At 42.2% G+C, this 24,407-nt stretch overlaps 1 protein-coding gene across 6 annotated transcripts in view; it reads left to right on the top strand.

Moving 5' to 3' along the window:
- DNMBP (dynamin binding protein) overlaps positions 1-24,407 on the top strand; it is a 111,093-nt gene that overhangs the window by 65,022 nt on the left and 21,664 nt on the right. For all 6 annotated transcript variants that reach the window (XM_067709715.1, XM_067709716.1, XM_067709712.1 and 3 more), the window contains 2 exons: positions 19,011-19,204; positions 20,063-20,162. In XM_067709715.1, the coding sequence (XP_067565816.1) occupies positions 19,011-19,204; positions 20,063-20,162 (294 nt within the window). The remainder of the gene's footprint in view (positions 1-19,010; positions 19,205-20,062; positions 20,163-24,407) is intronic.

The raw sequence follows: 24,407 nt of genomic DNA on the forward strand, positions 1-24,407 counted from the left end.
AGTTTCTCCTGTGAAGGCCTCAAGCTTAGATTTTTGTTAGGGCAGGTTTGTTACGGTTTTGCCCTTAGTCCTAGGGTATGGCTCCTGGGAGGTGGGCCTTACTCCTAAGGTGCGGCTCTGCAGAGGTTTCTAAGTGGAACACTGGACATATTTATTGAACTTCCTGATTTGAAGGGACTCAGATTTCAAACTGTCTTCCCAGCTGCAGAGAGTTCTGAATATCTGCCGGGCTCTTTAGCCTCCAGCTGTTATTGCTTTCTGCTGGGTTCCCTGGAGTCTCATCACTGCATGCACAGTTCAAGGATTTGAAGGGAATTTCTGCATAGATTTTGGGGCTGTCCTCTCTGCAGCGTACTCTTTTGCAGGATTTCTCCCTTAACATCAAGCCACTTCAGAGCCCCAGAACCTTTTTGACTCTGCAGCCCAGTAAGATTACCACTTGCTGGCTCTCAGTTTTTGCTTTATTCTCCAGCATGCTGAAAGACTAGGGATTGCCTTGGGGTAGGGGGAGGAGGTATCAGGTAAATAGGGATCTTACCTAGTTTTCCAGCCATGTTTCGAGTCGTATCCCCTCCAGTGTCTGGCTGCTTTTGGTGGCTTTCTAGTGTCTTCACACAGTTATTTTTTTAAAAAAAATCTTGTCCGGGGGGCTTCCCTGGTGGCGCAGTGGTTGAGAGTCTGCCTGCCGATGCAGGGGACACAGGTTCATGCCCCGGTCCAGGAAGATCCCACATGCCGCGGAGCGGCTGGGCCTGTGAGCCATGGCCGCTGAGCCTGCGCGTCCGGAGCCTGTGCTCCGCAACGGGAGAGGCCACAACAGTGAGAGGCCCGCGTATGGCAAAAAAAAAAAAAAAAAAAAATCTTGTCCAGAGTTGCTAATAATTTTCAGTAGGGAGGTTAGTACAATGTAGGTTACTCTACCATTACTAGACCAAAAGTCAACACTAGGATTTTACACTTGCTAATAACATAAATAGTTTTGATGGGAAGGGGACCTGGTGCTTCAAATTCCATGTTAACTAGGTTAATTTAAGTGATATTATGATATCTAAATGAAGAACTCTTACAGAGAGAAATAGAAAGCTGGAATCCAGATGTGAGTTAAGGCTAATGGTTCAAGGTTGGAAGGCTACAACACAAAATCCTCTTATATTATTACTAGAAGGAACCTGACATTTCAACAAGTCTAGTATTTTATACATGTGGGTAACCACCCGTGATTGGGTTTTGAAGTCTATTTAGTGGGTTACAACTAGCATTTTTTGAAAAATAAAATAGAAATGAATAGAAAGTTTCAAGTACATCTCATGTAGTAAAAGTAAGCATGTAATACTTCTGAGTGTGTGTATATAACATACATACATGGATTAGATAAATGTATGTATGTATCTACTGAAGCACAATGTAAAATGTGAGTCACACTGTGAAAAAATACTTAAATCCAACTCACTCAGTTTATAAATGAAGAGACAGAGCTCAGAGAAGTTGAACCGTGTGGCCAAGGTAACTGGTCGATCCTTAGACCAGGAATAGAAACTGGGTCTCTTGATGCCCAGACCAGTGCTTTTACTACAGCACCACAGTTAAAGCCAGAAGTGCAGGTTTAGGTTCATTTCAAATAAATGAACATAGAAGAGCAGAAAAGTATTGTGTTATGGGAGCCAGAGAAGGGCTTCGAATGGGGTGGGTTCAACTGTGTTACATGCGGCAAAGCTATGAGAGGATGTGTTCTAAGTAAAGACCATTGGGACATGAGGTGAGGAATAGGAGCAACAGAGACACAAGGCATATTACAGGGAGTTTAGGAGGGAAGTGGTGATGAGGGATTTATAGTCATCTCTTGGTATCTGTATCTGCGAGGGGTTGGTTCCAAGACCAACACCCTACCCCCACCTTCACAGCCTTGCAGATACCAAAATCCACAGATGCTCAAGTCCCTTCGATAAAATGGCATAGTATTTACAGGTAACCTAATGCACATCCTCCCATATACTTTAAATCATCTCAGTTACTTATAATACCTAATACTCTGTAAATGGTTGTAAATGCAGTGTAAATGCTGTTTAAACAGTTGCCAGTGTAGCAAATTCAAGTTTTGCTTTGGAACTTTCTGGATTTTAAAAATATTTTCTCTCTGCAGTTGGTTGAATTGGCAGAGGCAGAGCCTGTGGATACAGAGGGCCTACTGTAAAAGCGGTTCCTTAAAAGTTTGGACAGTAATTGCAGTGGAGCAAGAAAATCTTGTTTTGTTTTTCTCCCAAGATAAAAACCTGCGCAGATTTGAAGGCACTTTTCCCAGTGTTACACAGATAGTTCAAAGTTTTTAAGACTCTCAGAGTCAAGGTTTCTTTTCATTGCGAGTATGTGAATATATCTCTATAGCTACAGTCTGTATTCAGACTATTGGAATAAAATATCTGCCAGTCAATCCAAGACGTTAACTTTTTTTTCTTTTAATATTTATTTACTATTTATTTGGTTGCATTGGGTCTTACATGTGGCACACGGGGTCTTCATTGTGGCATGGGGGATCTTTCATTGTGGCATGCAGGCTTCTCTCTAGTTGTGGCATGTGGGCTCCAGAGCATGGGGGCTCAGTTGCCCCACAGCATGTGGGATCTTAGTTCCCTGACCAGGGATTGAACCACATCCCCTGCATTGGAAGGCAGATTCTTAACCACTGGGCCACAAGGGAAGTCCCCAAGGCATTAGCTTTGTATCCTTCTTAATTTCATAGGCTGCTTACAAGCCATGAGTATAGCAGGTGCCAAGAGGTCTCTGCCCCTCCAGAGACCAGGGGCCTGCTTCTAGGAATTAACTGGGCAGTAACAAAAGTTCAGCAGAATGAACTGTGGCATTTCATCATCAGCAGTAGTAATAGTGGTACCACTTTAATTTTACATGCTTTACAGTTTTCAGAGCCCTTTTTGCAGCTTTTATTCTAATTTGGTTCTGTTTTAACAAACATGAGCCATTCATGTATCTTTATCTAACAAATTTACTGAGTACCAAACACTGTACTATGTTCTGGTTAGACAGAAACGACCTTAAGACCCTGAGGAGGACTAAGGCTGCTGTTGTAGTACAAGTGGACTGACGCCAGGTACCCCGTGGACCAGCTGTTCGCTTTCTCTGTATCCCTCTCTCACAGGCCATCTTTCCTCAAGATGTTTTTGCTGTTCTCTGAGCCTCTGCCTTGGTCTTCTCTAACCACAGACCAACACCTTCCACTTATATTTTCTACTCCTTCACTAGATTGCACATAACCATAGTTGTCCCAACACTCTCTGGGGCATTCTTGCAGCTTCTGCCTCTGTTCTATCTAATCTGCCTGGTAGTTCTTTTTTTTTTTTTTTTTTTTTTGCGGTACGTGGGCCTCTCACTGTTGTGGCCTCTCCCGTTGCGGAGCACAGACTCCGGACGTGCAGGCTCAGCGGCCATGGCTCACGGGCCTAGCCGCTCCGTGGTATATGGGATCTTCCCGGACTGGGGCGCGAACCCGTGTCCCCTGCATTGGCAGGCGGACTCTCAACCACTACGCCACCAGGGAAGCCCTGCCTGGTGGTTCTTAATTCAAATTCCCAGGAGAGAGTATAATTGACTCAGCTTGAGTTTTTTAGTTAGGCCTCATCATATGAATTAACCGTTCATTGATTAGGTATCCAGCCGTGGTCCAATGGCAGTAGTGAAGGCTGGGATGGGGAATCACCTAGCTTAAATCAGAGCTCTAGGGACTGTTGAGGTGTCGATTTGGTATGTAGAGGGCTCTGGAGGCGGCAGGCTTTCTGAGGCTTGGCGAGCTCAGCCCCAGCATTTGGAAATGGGTGGAGATATCTTTTGGTTGTCACAATGGCAGGGTGCAGGGGACTACTTGCACTTATGAGGCAAGGACCAGGGACACTAAATGTCTTCAGGGTGTAGGACCATCCTACACAGTGAAGAATTGTTCTGCCCCAAATGCAAGCCGTGTCTCTAATGAGACATTGGATAAGATGAATAAGACTTGTGCCTGCCTTCAGGAACTCACAGTTTTAAACAGAAAGCAGCATATAAGCAAATGATTCAAATATAATTTTATAACTGCAATAAGAAGAACTATTAGGTACCTTCCCCCACCTTGGCCCTGCTACCTGTGTAACTTTGTATAAATTATTTATTGTCTCTATGCTGCAGTTTCCTCATCAACAAAACCAGATAATGTACGTACATGATAGTATTATGAGGAATAGGTGAGTTTATAGATGTGCAAATATTCAGAATAGTGCAACAGAGCCTGGCACATAGTAAATGCTAAATAAACATGAGCTGCTATCATCATCATGAATCATACTATACCAGCACATAGATCCCATATCCCCTTTGAATGCAGTTCAACAGGTGTTTATTAACTAGTGTTTGTACTTAGCACTGTACCAAGCATTGGGGTATCCAGGGAAGGATACCTCCCCCTGACCCCTCCCCATCACGGGAGTTTATAGATCAGTTGAAGAGACAAAATGTAAAAATATGAATAATTAAATAAAGTAGAGAAGTATCTAGCATAGACAGTTAATGCTATGGACAATCAGAAGAGGAATAGCTCAGTTTTTACTTGGGTTAATGGAAAAGACTTTAGGAAGATGTTTGAATTTGAGCTAAAGCTTAAAGGAGTAGTGGGGTTGAGATAGGAAGAGAGAAGCAAGGAGAAAATTCCCAGCTGGGGAAAGCCTATGAGCAAAGATGCAGAGTTGTGGTGACAAAGAGGAACACGGTGTGGGGAAGAACTAGCGTATTGAAATCTTACAAACCAGATGGGAGTTCGGACCAGAACCTGAGGAAGGAGTCAGAGCTGGACCTGCACGTGGTGATTCACCCTCTGAGACGTGATCACTGACACTGTGAGTGGATGACTTCTCTGAGGATGGGAATGGCTGGGGAAAGCACAAGCGTCTGAGAACTGGGCTTAGGGGACGCCCACAGCGTGGGACAGGAGGAGGAGAGATGGCAGGAACACTAGGGGAGGGCAGAAGAAAACCAGAGGACATAGAGTAGGAGAGAATGGCCAACACTTTCAGATGCTGCAGGGAAGTCAAGGATGATGCCGTGGGTTTGTTGAGGTTATCGGTTGACTAAAAAGGCAATATTATTGGAATATAGTGATGACACAATTAATTGCAAAGGATTTAGATGGGGGAGGGAGGTCATAGAGGGAGGGCATGAAGACCACTCTTTCAAGGCCTTGCATAGAAAGCATCAAAGAGGTGTGACTGTGGCTGAGGGGGGCACAGAGTTGAACAAAGTTTTCGTGTATTTACTTTTTAAAATCAGATGTCAGTGCTTGTTTGAAGATAGATGAGTAGGTAGGAAGCAAAGGAGAGGGAATGAGAAAATATGTGGAGGCAAAAGGGAATAAATGAAGGGTCCTATTTTGTCAAGAGTTGGGAGATAATCGAAGCTTTAGAGAAAGTAAGGCGGTCCTGCCTACTGGGATCATGTGTGGTAGTCTCAGTAAGCTAGACTGTCTGCTTTCTCCACAAGCTGTTACCTACATTATTTTTATGTAATGTTTCATCATCGATAAAGGAATATTGCTCTGGGAAGATCCCAGGTCTCTGTAAAAGCAAAAAGATAACCAGGAAAGGCAAGAAATTGAGGTAGGATAGGAAGAGGCAGTATTCTAGGGCATTGTCATTCCTGTGGACCTGAGGATGTTGAAGCGGGGGCAGTGGGAGGGGGGTGAATTCAAGCAGCTAACTTGCAGTGCCACGGCAGGCCCAGCCTTCAAAGGAGTGTTGGGCTGGGAGCTCAGAAACTTGACACTCCCACCCTAACACAGAGTTGTCCAATTTGATATTTCCTGAGAAACCAGAAAGTGCCCGAACTGTGTAAACATCAGGCTGTCAAGCCACAGGGGTGTGACAGTGCAATGCAAGTCATTTCTGGTGGGAAGATACACATTTGTGTACATGGCCACACAGCAGGGAGCTGGGCTAGATTCTAGATCACGGACCTCATTCTATGGTATCAAGAAACCCCTTCAAATCATAAGCTGAGAGGAGGCAAACAGATGAAATATATTGCATTTCGTTGAATCTAAAACACCATCTATTGTAAGACACTGAATAATTTATGTAGCATTAGAAAGAAAGAAGAGGAAATTCCCCAGTGGTCCAGTGGTTAGGACTCAGTGCTCTCACTGCCAAGGGCCCGGGTTCAATCCCTGGTCCGTGGTTGGGGAACTAAGATCCCACAAGCAGAGTGGCATGGCCAAAAATGAAAAAAAAAATTTTTTTTAATAAAAATAAATAAATTTTTAAAAATTTTTAAAAAGAAAGACTTCTAATTAGAAGCCTTTTTTTTTAAACTAGTTCCTTTTAAAAATTAATTAATTAATTAATTTTTATTTTTGGCTGCCCCAGGTCTTAGTTGCAGCACGTGGGCTTCTTAGTTGTGGCACACGGGATCTTCGTTGTGGCATGCAGGATTTTTACTTGCAGCATGTGGGCCCTTAGTTGCGTCATGTGGGCTCTTAGTTGCGGCATGCGTGCAGGATCTAGTTCCCCAAACAGGGATCGAACCCTGGCCCGCTGCATTGGGAGCGTGGAGTCTTATCCACTCGACCACCAGGGAAGTCCCTAGAAGACTTTAATTAACATGCTATTGATTGGAAAAGACATTTCCATTTCTGAAATGTTAAAATATGAAAAAGTGCGCATCTTAGCATCTACTGAAATATGGAGATGCTTCCACTTACCATTGACCTCACAGCAATACTTAGATAAAAATTATTGTAGAATTCCTCTAGTCCTTTCCTCAGTGATTTGGAGATATGGAATTCAGTTTCCTCTGCTCTCCACCCTCTGCCCCTCAGGGGAAGATTGAAACCTTATTTACCCCAGTGTCATAGGTATGGCAGCTAAGTACTTAAGACAAACAAAAATTAGGATATTTAATGATTTTTTAAAATCTTTGCATAGTGTTTTTCATTACAATCATGCAGAACAATGTGTAGGGCACTCTAAATAATAATAATAATTGGTGCCTTCTCTTAAGTGCTGGTTGCTGTGCTACCTGCTGTAAATTAGGTACAGATTAGGTATGCAGAAAAGTTCAGTAGACTCTAATCTCCATGATGGCAGTGAAGGTGGTGTTTCCAGACCCTTACATAGCATACAGTAGGTACTCAATGAATATTTGTTATCCAGTGAAATATTCTATTTGAGGGCACAGAACATGTACATCAAAAGATAAATAGTAAGTATTATTTTGTGTTGTTACTCAAGAAGTAAAGTTTAGAGAAAAGAGTAATCCAAGGACTAGAGAAGCCTTCATCTAACTGGGCTAAAAGGACAGTAGGTAAGCAGAAAAGCACAGAGACAAGCTGAGCTTGTTATGTTCAAGGAATAATAAGGAAACAAATACTTAAAATATGTTGTGCTATGTTCCGTAATAGCACAGACCTCGGGGAGGGGAAGCGACTAACTGCCCAGGTTAGTCACTAAGTGACACGCTAAGTGACACTCCTTGTGGAGCTAGTTAGAGACTAGTGTAGTTATACCAAACCAAGAGGAGTAAGTGAAGTAACAGAGTAGGAAAGTACATAAGATTTTAGAGCCTGGAAGTAATCAAAGAGGCTCAACTGCTCTGTTATACACACCTGGGAACAACAGCCCAGAGAGGCTGTGTAACATTTCAGGTAAGGTGGGGGCAGGGCTAGACCCCAGATCTTCTGACTTGTAGTCTGAGTACCTTAATTCACTGAGCCTGCTGCCCTCGGAAGATCTAGAAGCAGCTCCACATGTGTCCCTAGAAGTGGAAGCCTGGGGAGATATAAGGGAACAGAGTGACTATTGGAATGCCGAGAGCTCATTGAAGCCTGTACAGCATGAATGGCTGGGGTCCCGGGGAAAACCCAATTTATGTTCCCTCATATTGAGGTTTTGTTTTTTTCCCCAGGTTTCAGCTAGAAAATAAGATAGTACTAACTGATATCCTAGGCTTAATCAGGTTTTACCATAAAAATATTGGATCACACTTGGAAAGAATCCTTATTTTGAAAGACTGGGTTCACCCTTTTAAATTAATGTAACCAAAATACGTAATGCTTAAGTTCATTCTATTTTGTATTATTGTTTTGTTTCATGAATTTATGTCTAACACCACCTAGTTTCACGCCACTTGGTTTGCTGTTCCTGAGGACCAGACAGATGAAATGACTTGCCTGAGACGGAAGAAAGCTTTAGAGGACTTTTCAGCTTTCTGTACTTTGCCCCATCTCCTAGCAGTCTGCTTGGTAGCTCTCTATTCAATATTTTCATATATTTTTGTAATTAAAACTTTGAACGGGATTATAACTCAGATCAACTGGTTTTTGTTTTGTTTTGTACACAGTTCTAAAAGATACATAAAATGTGAGAACAAGTGGAAGGAATAAAAGTAAACTAATAGAAGCTGAAGAAAATCTGGTTTTCTAGAGTAGGATAGAAAAATAACCAGAGGGTCCTGTTAATGAGCAAAATTTGAGACATCACTGTAATGTTATTATCAAAAATGGAAATACAGTGCAGGAAACAGCCACACTCATATCAAAAAGCCATGCAACCCAGAACAGGCCTTGACATTTGATGGAAAGCACCGGCTTGAGATGCTAGTTTTGAATAGTTATTAGCTGCGTGGTCTCAGGCAAGTCATTTCATTGCTTTTTGCTCTCATTTGAAAAATGAGAGCAATAATACCTTCCTTCAAGAGACCTGGTAAATAAAACATCAGATGTGTGTCTGAAAATAAAGTTTTCATGTAAAGTTTTATTGGCTGATTGTAATCAAAATTTGCTTATTAAACAGTGATGGTTTATTTCTAATTATTATTTTACAAAAACTATCTTTGCCTTCTTGGTTATTTCACTTCTGCTGCCTAAAGATTCAACAATAATAATAACCTCATAGTTTTAAGCACCCTAACAGCACACCTTTCTAGGATTTGGTGAGTGTTCAAAAATGGTGTTTCAGAGGATCTAGTGTTAATTTCGCTATCCTGGCAGCATAAGAAGTTGCAGACTCTTGTACTCTGGGCACTTGACTCTTGTTTGCTCTTCTTTTAGAGGCCAGGGTAGGCCCTGGTAGAAGAAGGGGGAAATGGGTTTCCCGAGGTGGAAACCCTCCCAGCAGGGATTGTGCTGGATGGAGGCTACTTGCCAAAATAGGCAAGGCAGTCACTGAGCAAAAGGCACAGGGAAAGTTTTTTCAGTTACTGTTGAGATTTAGGACCAAAATATAATAGATTCTTCCCTGAAGTCTGGTGATCCGGGAAGAGTCTGCTATGAGTCCTACAGAAAAGCCAGGGACCACAGTGCTGAAAGTTTAACATTGAGCCGGATAAACTTTCTCCAAATACAAGTAACATAGGTGCTGAAGGAAAAGAAGTGGTGGGGCTAGGTGGGCCGGCTGGAGTGATGTGGTCACATGGAAAACCAGGACTTAATGATCCCCTGCTTGGCCTGGTGGGAATATGAACAAATTTACAAAGATCGCTTCCTCTCAGAGTTTTCTAGACAGATTGCTAAGCAGGTGGGTTTTTTTTTTTGCTTTTCTTATTAGACTAGCAAACTGTTATTTCAAGTGTTTTATTACCCATTTTCTTCAGCAATTTGAAGGGATTAGGTCAGGAAAGAAGTCTCAGATTATAAAAAAGTGAGGAAAGAATTTGAAAGGGATTTAACAGGGTAATTGAGAGAGGACTGAGTATTCTTGTTGTATAGCAAATGTTTTTTTCCACCTTATTATTTGTCATGTCAATATTATATGTTCACTAGAGGAAAACTAGAAAATACAGTAAGTTGAAAAGAAAAGAAAAAAATCAGAATTTTGTCACCAAGACTTTTTCATTTTCAAATATGTGCATTGAAAATATTTTTCCCTTTTTAACAAAATTGCAGTTCTTTCACAAGCTCTTTTGTAATCTTTTTCCATTTAACGACACACATGAGACAATGTTCTGTATTAATGAATATAAATCTGTATCTCAGTGGCTGTAATAGCATTCTGTTATGCAGATACACAGCAATTTATTTAACAGGCCCCTTTTGGGAGAAATTTTGGTGGTTTCTAAATTTTCTTTATGCGCTGGTAAACATCCCTTCACTTGCACATAATTTCTGCCATAAATTGTCTGGAATACTATTGAATATTTACTGTGTATGACACTGCTAGATTTGATTCTGTCTGGGGAATTATTTACGTTATACTGAGTAGGGTTTTACAGCTATAATGATGTGAACATATGTATATGTGATTAGATACATAATTGTTCACAGTCTTAATGGTGGGTGACCTGTGGCTACACAGAGGTTAAGTGTGCTTTAAAATCACATCATTTTATCATTAGCTACCAGGTGGTCACCAAAACCCACAAGTAGATTTCCAGGTCACAGTTCCCAAGATTTGCCTGCCTGGAAAAAGCACTAGAGGCAGAGTAGCAATTGCAGGCTCTGGAGCCAGTGTGGGCTCACATCTTCCACATACTTGGCCAGTTACTGAATTTCTCTTCATTCATCAGTAGTGAGATGGGGACGATAGTAGGATTGTGATGAGGGTTAAATAAGCCAGTATTTGTAAAGTGCCTGAACAATGCTTGACACATAGAGTAAGTGCCATATAAATATGTGGTAAAATTTAAAGTTAAAAAGAGCTCCATTCGATGGTGGAGGGAAGCAACAACCCGGGAGTTAGGCACCATCCAGTAACGCCTCAGGAGTCAATGGTGCCATCCTAGTAGCAGTGGGATGGCTCTTTACCAAAAGTTCTTCTCTCAGATTGCTTAAAATTTCACTAGTAGAGATGAATCTTGGCTAGCATGACAGTTTGTCTTAAATTACTGGCAATACATTAATAGATTCTTGTGAGATTAAAAAGTACTGATTCAGCTCAAGTCCCCATTGATCCTTCTATCCCAAATCCCAGTTCCCTCTCTGAGGCAAAACTCGCTGAGAAGTCTAGTGTATTCTCTTCCCAGACCTTTCTCTGTGCACTTACATATTATATGTGTGTATATGGAAATATGTAGAGGTTTTTGCATGTTTTCTCTCTTTTTTTTCTCTCTCCTCCTCTTCTTCCACCTTCTTTTTTTAAACAAAAATGACATGTTGTTCGGCAACTTTCTTTTCCTCACTTTCTTTTAAAATGTAAATGTGAGCTGTGAGCATGGCTCCCAATTCCAGTGAATTACTCTGTGCTGTTCTTGCTGTCCTGGGACCAGCCTGGTAAGATCTGCATTCTGATGGCTTTAGGGTAAGGTACCTAGAGTACCAAGACCTGGGGGGGGGGGGGGAGTGAGACCTGTGCCTGGCCAGGGAGAGGGACTGCCTGCCGAATGAGAGGTCCTAAGGGCAGAAAAGTAGACAAATGCTGCCCCCTTTACATCCTTGCCTCTTATCATAAGACTGCTTCCCTGAAAAGAGTATCCAAAAAAACACAATATGTAGCAAGGGGTAGGAAAAAGAGATAAAACTCGTGATTAAAAGCTCCTGAAGTGGGCTTCCATGGTGGCGCAGTGGTTAAGAATCCACCTGCCAATGCAGGGGACACGGGTTCGAGCCCTGGTCTGGGAAGATCCCACGTGCAGCGGAGCAACTAAGCCCGTGTGCCACAACTACTGAGCCTGCCTGCGCTCGACAGCCCATGAGCCACAAATACTGAGCCCACGTGCCACAACTACTGAAGCCCATGTGCCTAGAGCCTGTGCTCTGCAACAAGAGCAGTGGAAGTGGAAGCCCATGCACTGCAAGGAAGAGTGAGCCCCTGCTCACTGCCACTAGAGAAAGCCCGCACGCAGCAACAAAGACCCAACGCAGCCAAAAATAAATACATTAAAAAAAACAAACCTAAAAAAAAAACAACTCCTGAAGTGGAGTTTTGGCTGTTTTAGGACTAGGAAAGGAAAGCTAATAGGGAAAAGGCATTGAGTCTGAGCAGAGCTGGGCCCGCTCTTCTGCATCTCAGTCCAGGAATTGGAGAATTCCAGTTCCGTCCTTTAGAACAGGCCCTGTTGTGATAGCCTGGAGGACTCGGGACGATTCATATGTAAATATGGGAAAGCCTGGGGGAAATGCCTACCCTATTCAAAGGATTTTAGGGGGTTGTGGAGCATTCCAGAGCTCTGGGAAGATTCTGCTCTGGCTGCCAGCCCTTCCACCCGTGGGAACATTTGCACCAGAATTTTGGCGCTGCAGGTATGTTCCGGGGTTGCTGGAGCCTCACAAAAGCAGGTAGAACAGTTAGCCGCCTCATTCAAGTGCCGCTTGGGACCTCGCCGGGGTTCAAAGATTCTCCCCAGCAAAGACGGAGCCAGCTTTCAGAGGCAAGGGAAGAGTGAGCGGCTTTTCTCTTTAACTCTGCTTTGGAATGTGGTTGGTAGAATTGTGGGAAGCTGCAGGTTAACTGAATCGCTTCCTAGGAACACTGAGGTATGAGCCTGGGACCATGCACTAACCTGAGGGGGTGAGGATATCTTGAGAAGGAATGGAATGGGGACTTTGCGGGGGAGGGGATGGGGTGGGACAAAAGAAAAAAAACAACCCATCCCTAATTGCTTTATCACAGTAGTAAGTTTGTGCAGTCAGCCCCAGCTCCTAACGCCTCCCGGGCCGCCCTAGGAAGAAAGTGGGGCTAGTCTGCAACTTTTATTGTTAGGCTGGTACTGGGCCTCAGTTTCCTCCATGTGCTTCCGCATCCCCAGATTTTATTGTTCTTATAGAAAAGTGGAACTTTATGGTATCTGAACCATTTCTCCTCGGTGCATTTTACCTTAACCTGGTCAGGTAGCATTTTCTGGCCCGTTGTGGGAGAACTAACTTGTGTTGAGTAATTACCTTGTTTAATTTGCTCAGCAGTTCTGCAAAACAGGTATTATTATCCTCATTGTACGTATGAGGACGCTGAGGCCCAGAGGTGAAAATGGACTTTCTCAGGGTTCCCCCAGTTAAAGAGTGGGGGAGTGCGCGATTCAAAGGCTTTCAGGGTGAGGGGCCCCCTCTCTCACTTTGGTGTCCCAGATAGTAAAATTGTTGATCATTTTTTCCCCCCTAGGGTATATTTGGAATAATGGAAAAACAATTTTACATTTGCAGCTATTTCAATCCAGGTGTTCCTAGTTTGATTTAATCCTTGAGTATTAATTCATGTGTGTGTGGAGCCTGGAGGTCACCTGCATCTTCAGAAGCACCTAGCATTTTGTTAAAACTGCAGATCCACCCAGATTTGCTGAATCAGTCTCAGGGGTGATGCCCAGGAAACACAATTTAGCAAAAACACCCCACAGGGATTTTTGATCGAGCTAAACTGTTTTCCTTTTTGTTTTTTAAAGTCTGTTCCAGAATTTATAAATCTACCTGCAGGGAAAAAATAGCATGCTGATATTTTAGAAGAATTGTTACCATTTCTTTTTCTCTTTTTAAATATAAATAAAAATCTAATTGTGTCTCTTAGGTTGTAAGTTGCTGACTTCTAATTGATGAGTGCTTGCTGGTATTTTATGCTTTCAAGTATTATAATTAATAGAACTTTGATTCCTGAGAGATAATAGTTTCCAGGGAATTTTTAAGATTTGAAGCAAATAGGCCCTGACCTTTTTTTTTTTTTTTTCGGTACACGGGCCTCTCACTGTTGTGGCCTCTCCCGCTGTGGAGCACAGGCTCCGGACGCGCAGGCTCAGCGGCCATGGCTCACGGGCCCAGCCACTCCGCGGCATGTGGGATCTTCCCGGACCGGGGCACGAACCCGTGTCCCCTGCATCGGCAGGCAGATGCATCGGCAGGCAGACTCTCAACCACTGAGCCACGAGGGAAGCCCCGGCCCTGACCTTTTTAAATTGAGATTCCAGGCTAGAGAGGCAGAATGGTGCAGGATTAAGTGGATTTAAATACAGGATTTGGATTTAAATATATTTAGATTCAAATTCCAGAACTGCCATTTACTCATCACATAGGCTGGGACAAGTTGGTCAGTCTCTCAAAGGCTAGGTTTTCTTATCTGTTAAATGGGAATAGTAATACTACTTTAGAGTTTTGATGTGAATATTAAATGAGTTCAGGGACATAACTCGTAAAGCACCTAGCACGTGGTAGGAATTCAGTGAGTGTTCTCCCTTTCCAGAGCTTTTTAGTCCTGTGTTTAAGGTGAATTTCTCTTCTCAACTTACAGCTTCTGAAACCATATTTGGGTCTGAAATTCTGTAGCTTTGAAATCACGAAGAAAATTTAAGGCCATTGAAAATCAATTTTTTGTACACTACAATTAATTTAATCATGATTTACTTAATTTCTGATGAAATAAGAGTTATGCTTGAAATTTTGTCATTCTACCAAAAAAGAGAAATTTTCTAATTATGTCTTTTTACGTTTTATTTTGAATAATATCAAATTTATAGAAAATTGCAGTGGTACACAGATCCTCCTTTATTCACATTTGCCAGTATTTAACATTATGCCAAATTTTTGTTTTCATTTTCTCTCTCGCTCACTTTCTCCCTCTCTCTCTACACACACACACACACACACACACACACACACACACACACACTTTTTTTTCTTTACTGTTTGAGACTAGGTTGCATATATTATGCCCCTTAGTAAGTGTCAGTGTGTAATATGGATATTTTCATACATGACCACCATAGATGTGCCATGTCAGGAATTTTTTTATTAAAAAAATTTTTAATACAATTTTTAAAGGTTACTTTCTATTTACAGTAATTCGAAAATATTGGCTGTATTCTCCGTGTTGTACAGTACATCCTTGAGCCTATCCTATACCCAGCAGTTTGTGCCTCCCACTCCCGCACCCTTTTATTGCCCCTCCCCGCCCACACTGGTAACCACTAGTTTGTTCTCTATATCTGTGAGTCTGCTTCTTTTTTGTTATATTCACTAGTTTGTTGTATTGTTTAGATTCCACATATAAGGGACTTCCCTGGCAGTCCAGTGGTTAAGACTCGGAGATTCCAGTGCAGGGAGCGCAAGTTCAATCCCTTGTCAGGGAGCTAAGCTCCCATGTGCTGCATGGAGCAGCCAAAGAAAAAGATTCCACATATAAATGATATTATACAGTATTTGTCTTTGTCTGATTTATTTCACTTTGCATGATGCCCTCCAAGTCTATCAGTGTTACTGCAAGTGGCAACGGTTTGTTCTTTTTTTATGGCTGAGTAGTATTCCATTGTGTGTGTGTATATGTATACACACCACATCTTCTTTATCCATTCATCTGTTGATGGACACTTAGGTTGCTTCCATGTCTTGGCTATTGTAAATAATGCTGCTATGAGCACTGGGGTGCATATATCTTTTTGAATTAGTGTTTTTGTTTTTTTCAGATATATACCCAGGAGTGGAATTGGTGGGTCATATGGTAGTTCTGTTTTTAGTTTTTTGAGAAACCTCCATACCATTTTATACAGTGGGTACACCAGTTTACATTCCCACCAACAGTGTAGGAGGGTTCCCTTTTCTCCACATCTTTGCCAACGTTTGTTATTTGTGTTCTTTTTGATCATAACGATTCTGACAGGTGTGAGTTAATATCTCATTGTGGTTTTGATTTGCATTTCCCTGTGATTACTGATGTTAAGCATCTTTTCATATGCCGTCTGCATTTCCTCTTTGGAAAAATGTCTATTCAGTTCTTCTGCCCATTTTGAAATAGCGTTTTGTTTTTTTTTTAATATTTATTAATTTATTTGGTTGCACCAGCGGGCTCCTTAGCTGTGGCATGCAAACTCTTTGTTGTGGCATGCATGTGGGATCTAGTTCCCTGACCAGGGATCGAACCCGGGCCCCCTGCATTGGGAGCGCAGAGTCTTCTCCACTGCGTCACCGGGGAAGTCCTGCATTGTTTGTTTTTTTGATGTATAGTTGTATGAACTGTTTATATATATTGGATATTAATCCCTTATCGGTCATATCATTTGCAAATGTTTTCTCCTTTCAGTAGGTTGTCTTTTCATTTTATCAGTGATTTCCTTTGCTGTGAGAAAGCTTTTAAGTTTAATTAGGTCCCGTTTATTTTTGCTTTTATTTCCTTTACTTTAGGAGATGGATCCAAAATATTTTGCTGCAATTTATGTCAAAGAGTGTTCTGCCTGTGTTTTCCTCTAAGAGTTTTATAATATCTGGTCTTACATTTAGGTCTTTAATCCATTTTGAGTTATTTTTGTATATGGTGTTAGAGAATGTTCGAATTTCATTCTTCTACATGTAGCTGTCCATTTCAGGAAATTTTTAATTGGTTTAATCATACACCCAATCTATAGTCTATATTCCAGTTTCATCAGCTTGTCCTATTAATGTCCTTTGTAGCAATTTTTTCCCCAGATCAGGATTCAGTTCAGGATCACACATTGCATTTATTTGTCATCTCTTCAGTTATCTTTTCTTCCTTCTTTCTTTCTTCCTTTTTTTTTTTTTCCTGGCTGCACCATGTGCATGTGGGATCTTAGTTCCCCAACCAGGGATGGAATCCACACCCCCTGCAGTGAAAGCTTGGAGTCTTAACCACTGGACTACCAGGGAAGTCCTTCAGTTACCTTTAATTGGGAATTGCTCCTCAGGCTTCCTCTGTCTTTTATGACATGACATTTTGAAGGATGCAAACCCCTAGGTTTGTCTGATGTTTCCTCAAGATTCATTTCAGATTATGCATCTTTGACTGTCTTTCTATATAGGGATATTGTGTTATTTCTAGACCTGACATTTGGTAGCACATGATGTCTATTTGTCCCTAATTGGTCGTGTTAATTTTGATTACTAGGTTATGGTGTAACCCACTTCTCCACTCTAGAGTCACTTTTTCATTTTTGTAATAAATAATTTTTAATAACTAGTTCAAAACTATGTAGATATCCCGATCATCATCAAAACCCTACCACCAACACCAGAATCATTCACTGATGGTTTGTTCCTGAACCAAATTTTATTCCGATGATTGCAAAATACTGATTTTTCTAATTCCATTGTTCTATATTTATTAGCTGACATTCTACCATAAGAAAGAGCTTTCTCTTCTCCCCCATTTATTTATATACTTATATACTATCAATAAGAGCTCGTGGATTCTTATTTTAGTCAATGGATTACAATGCTTTGCTGTGCTTAGTTATTTTGATACTCAAATTGTACAGATTTGGCCAGTGGGAGCTACTTCAAGTTGGCTCCATGCCCTTTCCACATGAAGAATTCTGGTTCCTTTTACTGAAGAGTGGTTTTTAGAAACCAGAATCTGGGTTACACTTTTTAAACATTGCAATTCCTAAATTCTTAGAGAAGGAGCAGTGGGGAAGGTTTTTGGAGACTAAAATCTGCTGTGAAAGCCTAGTTTTCCGTAAGTAGTTTGAACACTTGTGTTTTTGCTTCTTAGATCTGGGTAAAAACATTCTTGTAATCATACTCAGACTTGCTAGTATGTTTACTTACCAAATTTGTCATTTTTTAAAGTGGATCTTAAGGAATTTGAAGTAAACAGCAGAGATTGCTTCACTGTTGAAATTTTCTCAGTTGTTTATTTTAGCATTTAACTTTCATTTTAAATGAACAAATGCCATCTCATGCATAATAGTTCTCTCCTCATATGTATCTAAGTAACAGGTATTTGTAAAAGCTAATGACAAAATACATATTTGTTTTCATTCTTAGATCATGTGGTGTGGTTTTATAGAGGTTTTTTTAATTGAAAATACTATTAAAGAACTTCCTACTTATAGGACATTTGTATCTTCAAGGACATTTGAAGTAGCAAAACTTGCTTGTGAGTCTTCATTAATGTTTTTTTGGTTGTTGTTGTTGTTGTTTTATAAATTTATTTTATTTTTTTATTTTTGGCTGCGTTGGGTATTTGTTGCGGTGCGCGGGCTTCTCATTGCGGTGACTTCTCTTGTTAGGGAGCACAGGCTCTAGGCAAGTGGGCTCAGTAGTTGTGGCTTGCTGGCTCTAGAGTGCAGGCTCAGTAGTTGTGACCCATAGGCTTAGTTGCTCCGTGGCATGTGGGATCTTCTCGGACCAGGGCTCAAACCTGTGTTCCCTGCATTGGCAGGCGGATTCTTAACCACTGAGCCACCAAGGAAGTCCCCTTCATTAATGTTTTGATAGGGAGAATCTAAACAGTTTTTACATATTTTATTACATGCTAATATTAATCCACCATCACAGTAACTGGAATAAGGTGGGCCCTACAGTCACCCAGATCTCAGACAGATAATTCCTACCTAATTTTTGTCTTTCCCTTAGTTGGCATTATTATGTTCCCCATAATATTATTTTTAATGTGCTGTATCAGTATTTGTAACTTCCAGCTTGGTATTTCTGCTGCTAAGTTCATGAAACGGGTTTTATACCTAACTAAGTGAAAACAGTTCTTTTTATTTATTTATTTATTTATGGCTGCATTGGGTCTTCGTTGCTGCACGCGGGCTTTCTCTAGTTGTGGCAAGGGGCTACTCTTCATTGCAGTGTGCGGGCTTCTCACTGTGGTGGCTTCTCTTGTTGCGGTACACAGGCTTCAGTAGTTGTGGTGCGCGGGCTCGGTAGTTGTGGCTTGCAGGCTTTAGAGCACAGGCTCAGTAGTTGTGGTGCACGGGCTTAGTTGCTCCACAGCATGTGGGATCTTCCTGGACCAGGGCTCAAACCTGTGTCCTCTGCATTGGCTGGCAGATTCTTAACCAAGCAGTTCTTTTTAAGAACAGCACCTCTTTCCACCTCTTTCCCAAGGAGGTTGTAGACGCTGATTTGTCCTCATAAAATGGGCCAGCTACTTGTTTTTAGGACAGATTCTAGAAATGGTATCGCAGATGGGAGAAGTTCTTTCTGCAGGGATGGCTTTCTAAGCTCTTCATCTTCGTGATTAGAACTGACTTGAGGATCAGATTTCCTGATGATTGACAATTGCGAGACCTTTGGTTCTCAAAGAATGTGTTCTTTTCAACTGAAACTATTGCAGAGGTCTGCTTTTACACCCAGAGCTACTGACCAGTTCTCTTTTCCTTTCTAGAAATGACACTCCTCTCCTCCCAGTCTTCAGCACTAGTGGCCCCTTCTGGGTCTGTGTCCACTGAGAGCCCAGAGCAGAGGATGCTGGAGAAGAGAGCCAAGGTGATAGAGGAACTTCTTCAGACGGAGAGAGACTACATTCGGGATCTGGAAATGTGTCTGGAGCGGATCATGGTACCCCTGCAGCAGGCACAGGTGGGAACTGTGGGAGAAAGTTAGCTTTGCCTTGAACGTGGTTCTCCAAGCCTGATGCATTAGGGTATGGAAGCTTTCACCACAAAGATTTATTGGGTTTGAAATAAAATTTATTGGGTTTGCTGCTCTTAATTCAAGGGCCCCAGTTTACATTTGTCATCAACTTAAGCGTTCACCATCCTGTCACTTATCAAGTCCATTATTAACTTATTAACTTAAGTTACTGCAATAATTCCTAGGACATTTCCTGTTTCTGTGGCTCCTGAAAACAGTTCCAGTGAGTCTGGGATTGTCACTTTACTGGGAGGTTGTGCAATAATATAATGAAGTCTGGGGATGGTGGGTTACCTGGCTGTAGCACCTGATTGTATAAGGTTTATTCCAGAAAGTCTTACTAATATGTGTATGCTAGACACTCTCTTAGATGCCGAAGACAGGGAAAAAACGTTATTGGTATCCCAGGGATTTACAATCCTATTGCTTGTTACTTGACCACTGGGCTCAGCTTGAGTGTGGACTCCTGGAGCAGTCACTCACAGAACTTCTCTAGGATGTGGACGGTGCCATCCGATTTTGGGTACTGGGTGGAATTTGTGTCCCAGTACAATTATAGAAATTGGTGGTTCTACGGTCATTTTACTATGGTAGTGGGGGAGGGGGGAGCAGAAAGTAGTTGGATCAAGGACAGATGGTGACACTAAAGGCGATGTTAGATGTTCCCACTCTGGAAACTTCGTGAGAGTGAGTGAAGATAACCTTGAGCAGCTTTTGTATCATCCTTTGAAGAGATGTTCCTAATGTGAATGATATGCCGTTAATTTTATTTCTCTGCATCTTTGTTTTGTTTTCCTTTCTCAGATACCAAACATTGATTTTGAGGGACTTTTTGGAAATATGCAGATGGTGATTAAGGTCTCAAAGCAATTATTGGCTGATCTGGAAATCAGCGATGCCGTAGGTATGAGCCCCTGCCATTGTTTCAGAAGCAGGTTTTTTTGTTTGTTTGTTTGTTTAATTTCATAGGTAGGAGGCAGGGGAAGAAGGGCCCAGCTGGTAGTTTTGTTAGGAAAATTAAGTGTTAATTACTTAGTTCGAAGGTTATTTGGCCCCTGCTTCTCCTTTTATATACCTTGAGGTGATAGAGGATGCTTGCAATAGAAGAAATTTTTGTTGTCACATGATATGATGTTTTTCAGACCAACAGTTGCAGCCTGTTAGTGGGTCATGAGATCAGTTTAGAACCCAGTAACACAGTGGGTTTATCTTACAGCTAAGGAACCAATCACACTTAGATAAACCGCAGTATTATAGCAGGCTGCTGGCAGATTCGTCCAACTTTGTACAGGAAGAAGACATTGTTATTCTGGTCAGGAACAAACCTGCCGTCTGTCCAGGAAGGAGAATCTATCTCTATTTTCCAAGGCTTTCTGTTTATATTAACATCCTTGGAAATATAATCTGGGACAAGAGCTGTCCCAAGTCATGTAGAAATGCCGTGGAGAATTGATCTTCAAAAAGTTGCCTTTCAGGCTTCCCTGGTGGCGCAGTTGTTGAGAGTCCGCCTGCCGATGCAGGGGACACGGGTTCGTGCCCCAGTCCGGGAAGATCCCACATGCCGCGGAGCGGCTAGGCCCGTGAGCCATGGCCACTGAGCCTGTGCGTCCGGAGCCTGTGCTCCGCAACGGGAGAGGCCACAACAGTGAGAGGCCCGCGTACTGCAAAAAAAAAAAAAAAAAGAAAAGTTGCCTTTCTTGGGAATTCCCTAGCAGTCCAGTGGTTAGGACTCTGAGCTTCCACTTCAGGGCACCTGGGTTCGATCTCTGGTCAGGGAACTAAGAATCCCGCAAGCCATGTGGCCAAAAAAAAAAAAGGATGCCTTTCTTTATTTATAGTCTTATTAATAATAAAAAAAAAACTACTGAATGGTCTCTAAAAAAAATTAGCACCCAATATATATTTTTCCAATAAAATAGAAGATATCAGAATGTACTGTAAATAATAACTATAGTTTTTTGAAACTTTTTTCCAATTCTTTGTATATGTATACTGAGTCACGATTTTTTTTTTTATTAATTTACTTTATTTTTGGCTGCGTTGAGTCTTCATTGCTGCACACGGGCTTTCTCTAGTTGCTGCGAGCAGGGGCTACTCTTCGTTGCGGTGCGGAAGCTTCTCATTGCGGTGGCTTCTCTTGTGGAGCACAGGCTCTAGGCTCGTGAGCTTCAGTAGCTGTGGCATGTGGGCTCAGCAGTTGTGGCTTGTGGGCTCTAGAGTGCACGGGTCTAGAGCTCAGCAGTTGTGGCGCACAGGCTTAGTTGCTCCGCGACATGTGGGATCTTCCCGGACCAGGGCTCGAACCCGTGTCCCCCGCATTGGCAGGCAGATTCTCAACCACTGTGCCACCAGGGAAGCCCTGAGTCATGATTTTAAATGTATTTATTCATGTGGGTCATTGTCAAAATGTTTGAAAAACAATTATTTCTTATAAACAAGGGAATTGTGTTAGTTATCTATTGCTGTGTAATAAATTATACTAAAATTTAGTGCCTTAAAACTAGAAACACGTTAGATCACTTTCCTGTGGTTCAGCAATCTGGGAGTGGCTTAGCTAGGTGATTCTGGCTCAGGGTCTCTCATGAGGTTGGAGTCGAACTGTTACCTGGGCTGCTGTCATCTGGGGCTCCATCAGTGATCCAGTTCCAAAAGCTCACTCAGCTCATCAAGCCTCGGTTCCTTGTCATGTGAGCCTCTTCACCATCTTCATGACCTCAGGCTTTCCTCAAAGTGAGTGATCCAGGAGGAAGAGGAAGCTCAAGATGGGAGCCAGCGTCTTCTTTTTTTTTTTTTAATTTATCTTTATTTTTGGCTGCGTTGGGTCTTCATTGCTGTGCGCGGGCTTTCTCTAGTTGTGGCGAGCGGGGGCTACTCTTCGTTGGGGTGCTTCTCATTGCAGTGTCTTCTCTTGTTGCAGAGCATGGGCTCTAGGCTTACGGGCTTCAGTAGTTGTGGCTCGCGGGCTCTAGAGCGCAGGCTCAGTAGTTGTGGTGCACAGGCTTAGTTGCTCCCCAGCATGTGGGATCTTCCTGGACCAGGGCTTGAACCCGTGTCCCCTGCATTGGCAGGAGGATTTTTAACCACTGTGCCACCAGGGAAGTCCCCCCAGTGTCTTCTATAACCTGATCTCAGATACTACATACCATCACTTCTGCCATATTCTGTTGGTCATACAGACCAGCTCTGCTGCCTTGTGGGAGGGGTCATCTTATCACTTTGCTATATTATTGGAATCATAGTGACAAGTTGCTACCACAGTTCTAGCCATTCCACTACACACATCACAACGTCTAGCAGAAGGAAAAATTGACCCTGTGTCATTTAACAGTAAGCAGCCTTTCCAGAGCCCCCTCACCAGAATCCTCTTTGTTTCTCATTGGCCAGAGCTGGGTCACATGCATATGCCTACACAGATCACTAGAGAGGGGAGTAGGCTCATGATGTTGACTTAGGCTAGGTGGTATTGACCTGACTTACCTGGGAGAGAAATGGACATAAGAACAGTCACGGCTCTGCCCTCCTGCAGAAATGGCTGTGGGATGTTAGGTGATAGTGCAACTTACATTTCTCTGGTATTTATTGTACTCCACACACCCTTTCAAGGTATGTCAAGCTTTATCACACTTGTTGCCTACAACAACCCTATGAGGTTTAGCTGCTATTAATCTTACTTTACAGATTGGAAACTGAGACTTACAGCAGGAAGTAATTTGCTCAGGGTCACATGGCTAGTACTTGATGGGACTGACATTCAGACTCAGGTCTTTTCTGTCATCTCTGCATAGGCTGTTAAATTCTGTACAGAACAGCTGCAAGAGAAACTGAAGCCTGGGGTCCTGCTCTCAGTTTAATTGGAGAGGTCAGAGGTCAGGGGGGTTGAGGAAGAAGAAGCACACATTGATTAGAGGTAGCCATGGTGACCCCATTTTTATAGAGGTCACCCTATAAAGCATAAAAGCCAATTTATAGGATTTCATAAGGCACTTGAAATAAGTATCTGTAGGTTATTAATTTGAATTATGAAAGAAATGAGAGAAACTGGTATCTGAAAGGAATTAATTATTAATCAAACATTTTTTCAATTTATTTTATTACCTGTGTGTTATGACAACAATAAAAGAGGAAATGAAAACAGAATATCCATAATCTCACCCCCATACAATATCAGCTGTTTATTTTTGTTTTTCCCTTCCCCTTCTTGTCCCAAGACAACCGAGGATTTAGGTAGCCGACTGAGATGAGCTGAAGGCGTGCGGGGGATGGGGGAGGAGAGGGCCTAGGAACCGCCCCGGCTCAGAGCTTTACAAGGAGGGACAGTGTGCAGTGACCGTGGTATGCAATAGGCGAAGCCGAAGTTGGATGAGAGCACCAGCCTGGGAGCTCCAGTCTTGGTCCACCAGGAGGCCAAGCAGTGCATTCAGTGGAGAATTAATAAAGGACAAGGTTTTGAATGTCTGATAAGGGAAGGTTCTGAGAAGTCAGGGAAGGCAAATTAAAGCTTCGCTGAGCCACTAGCAAAGGGCAGATTGACATGAATTGCATAAGCAATGTTTTATTTTGCTTAAGTTTATTTTAATGTATGATACATATTTTATATATATATATATATTTTTTTTTTTTTTTTTTTTTTTTGCGGTACGCGGGCCTCTCACTGTTGTGACCTCTCCCGTTGCGGAGCACAGGCTCCGGACGCGCAGGCTCAGCGGCCATGGCTCACGGGCCCAGCCGCTCCGCGGCATGTGGGATCTTCCCGGACCAGGGCACGAACCCATGTCCCCTGCATCGGCAGGCGGACTCTCAACCACTGCGTCACCAGGAAACCCTGAGTATATTTTAAATGTAACTTATTTTTAATACATTCACATGGCACAAAATTTGAAAGGTACCAAGAACTGCTTAATGAAAACTCTTCTATCTGTCCCCTGCCACCCAGCTCTTCTCAACCAGAAGCAACTAATGTTACCAGTTTTCTTACATCTCCTTCCAGAGATAGTTTATCATAACAGCAATTACATATGTATTTCTCTACCCTGGTCCCCCATCCCCACTTTAAAAATTTATATAAACAGTAGCATACTATTCAAACTGTTCTGCACTACGCCTTAACTCCCCTTTTAATTAAAGTATGCCTTCCAAGCAGTTTTTATGA

This window comes from Pseudorca crassidens, chromosome 16 (assembly GCF_039906515.1).
Source record: "Pseudorca crassidens isolate mPseCra1 chromosome 16, mPseCra1.hap1, whole genome shotgun sequence".
In the NCBI taxonomy this organism is placed as follows: Eukaryota; Metazoa; Chordata; class Mammalia; order Artiodactyla; family Delphinidae; genus Pseudorca; species Pseudorca crassidens.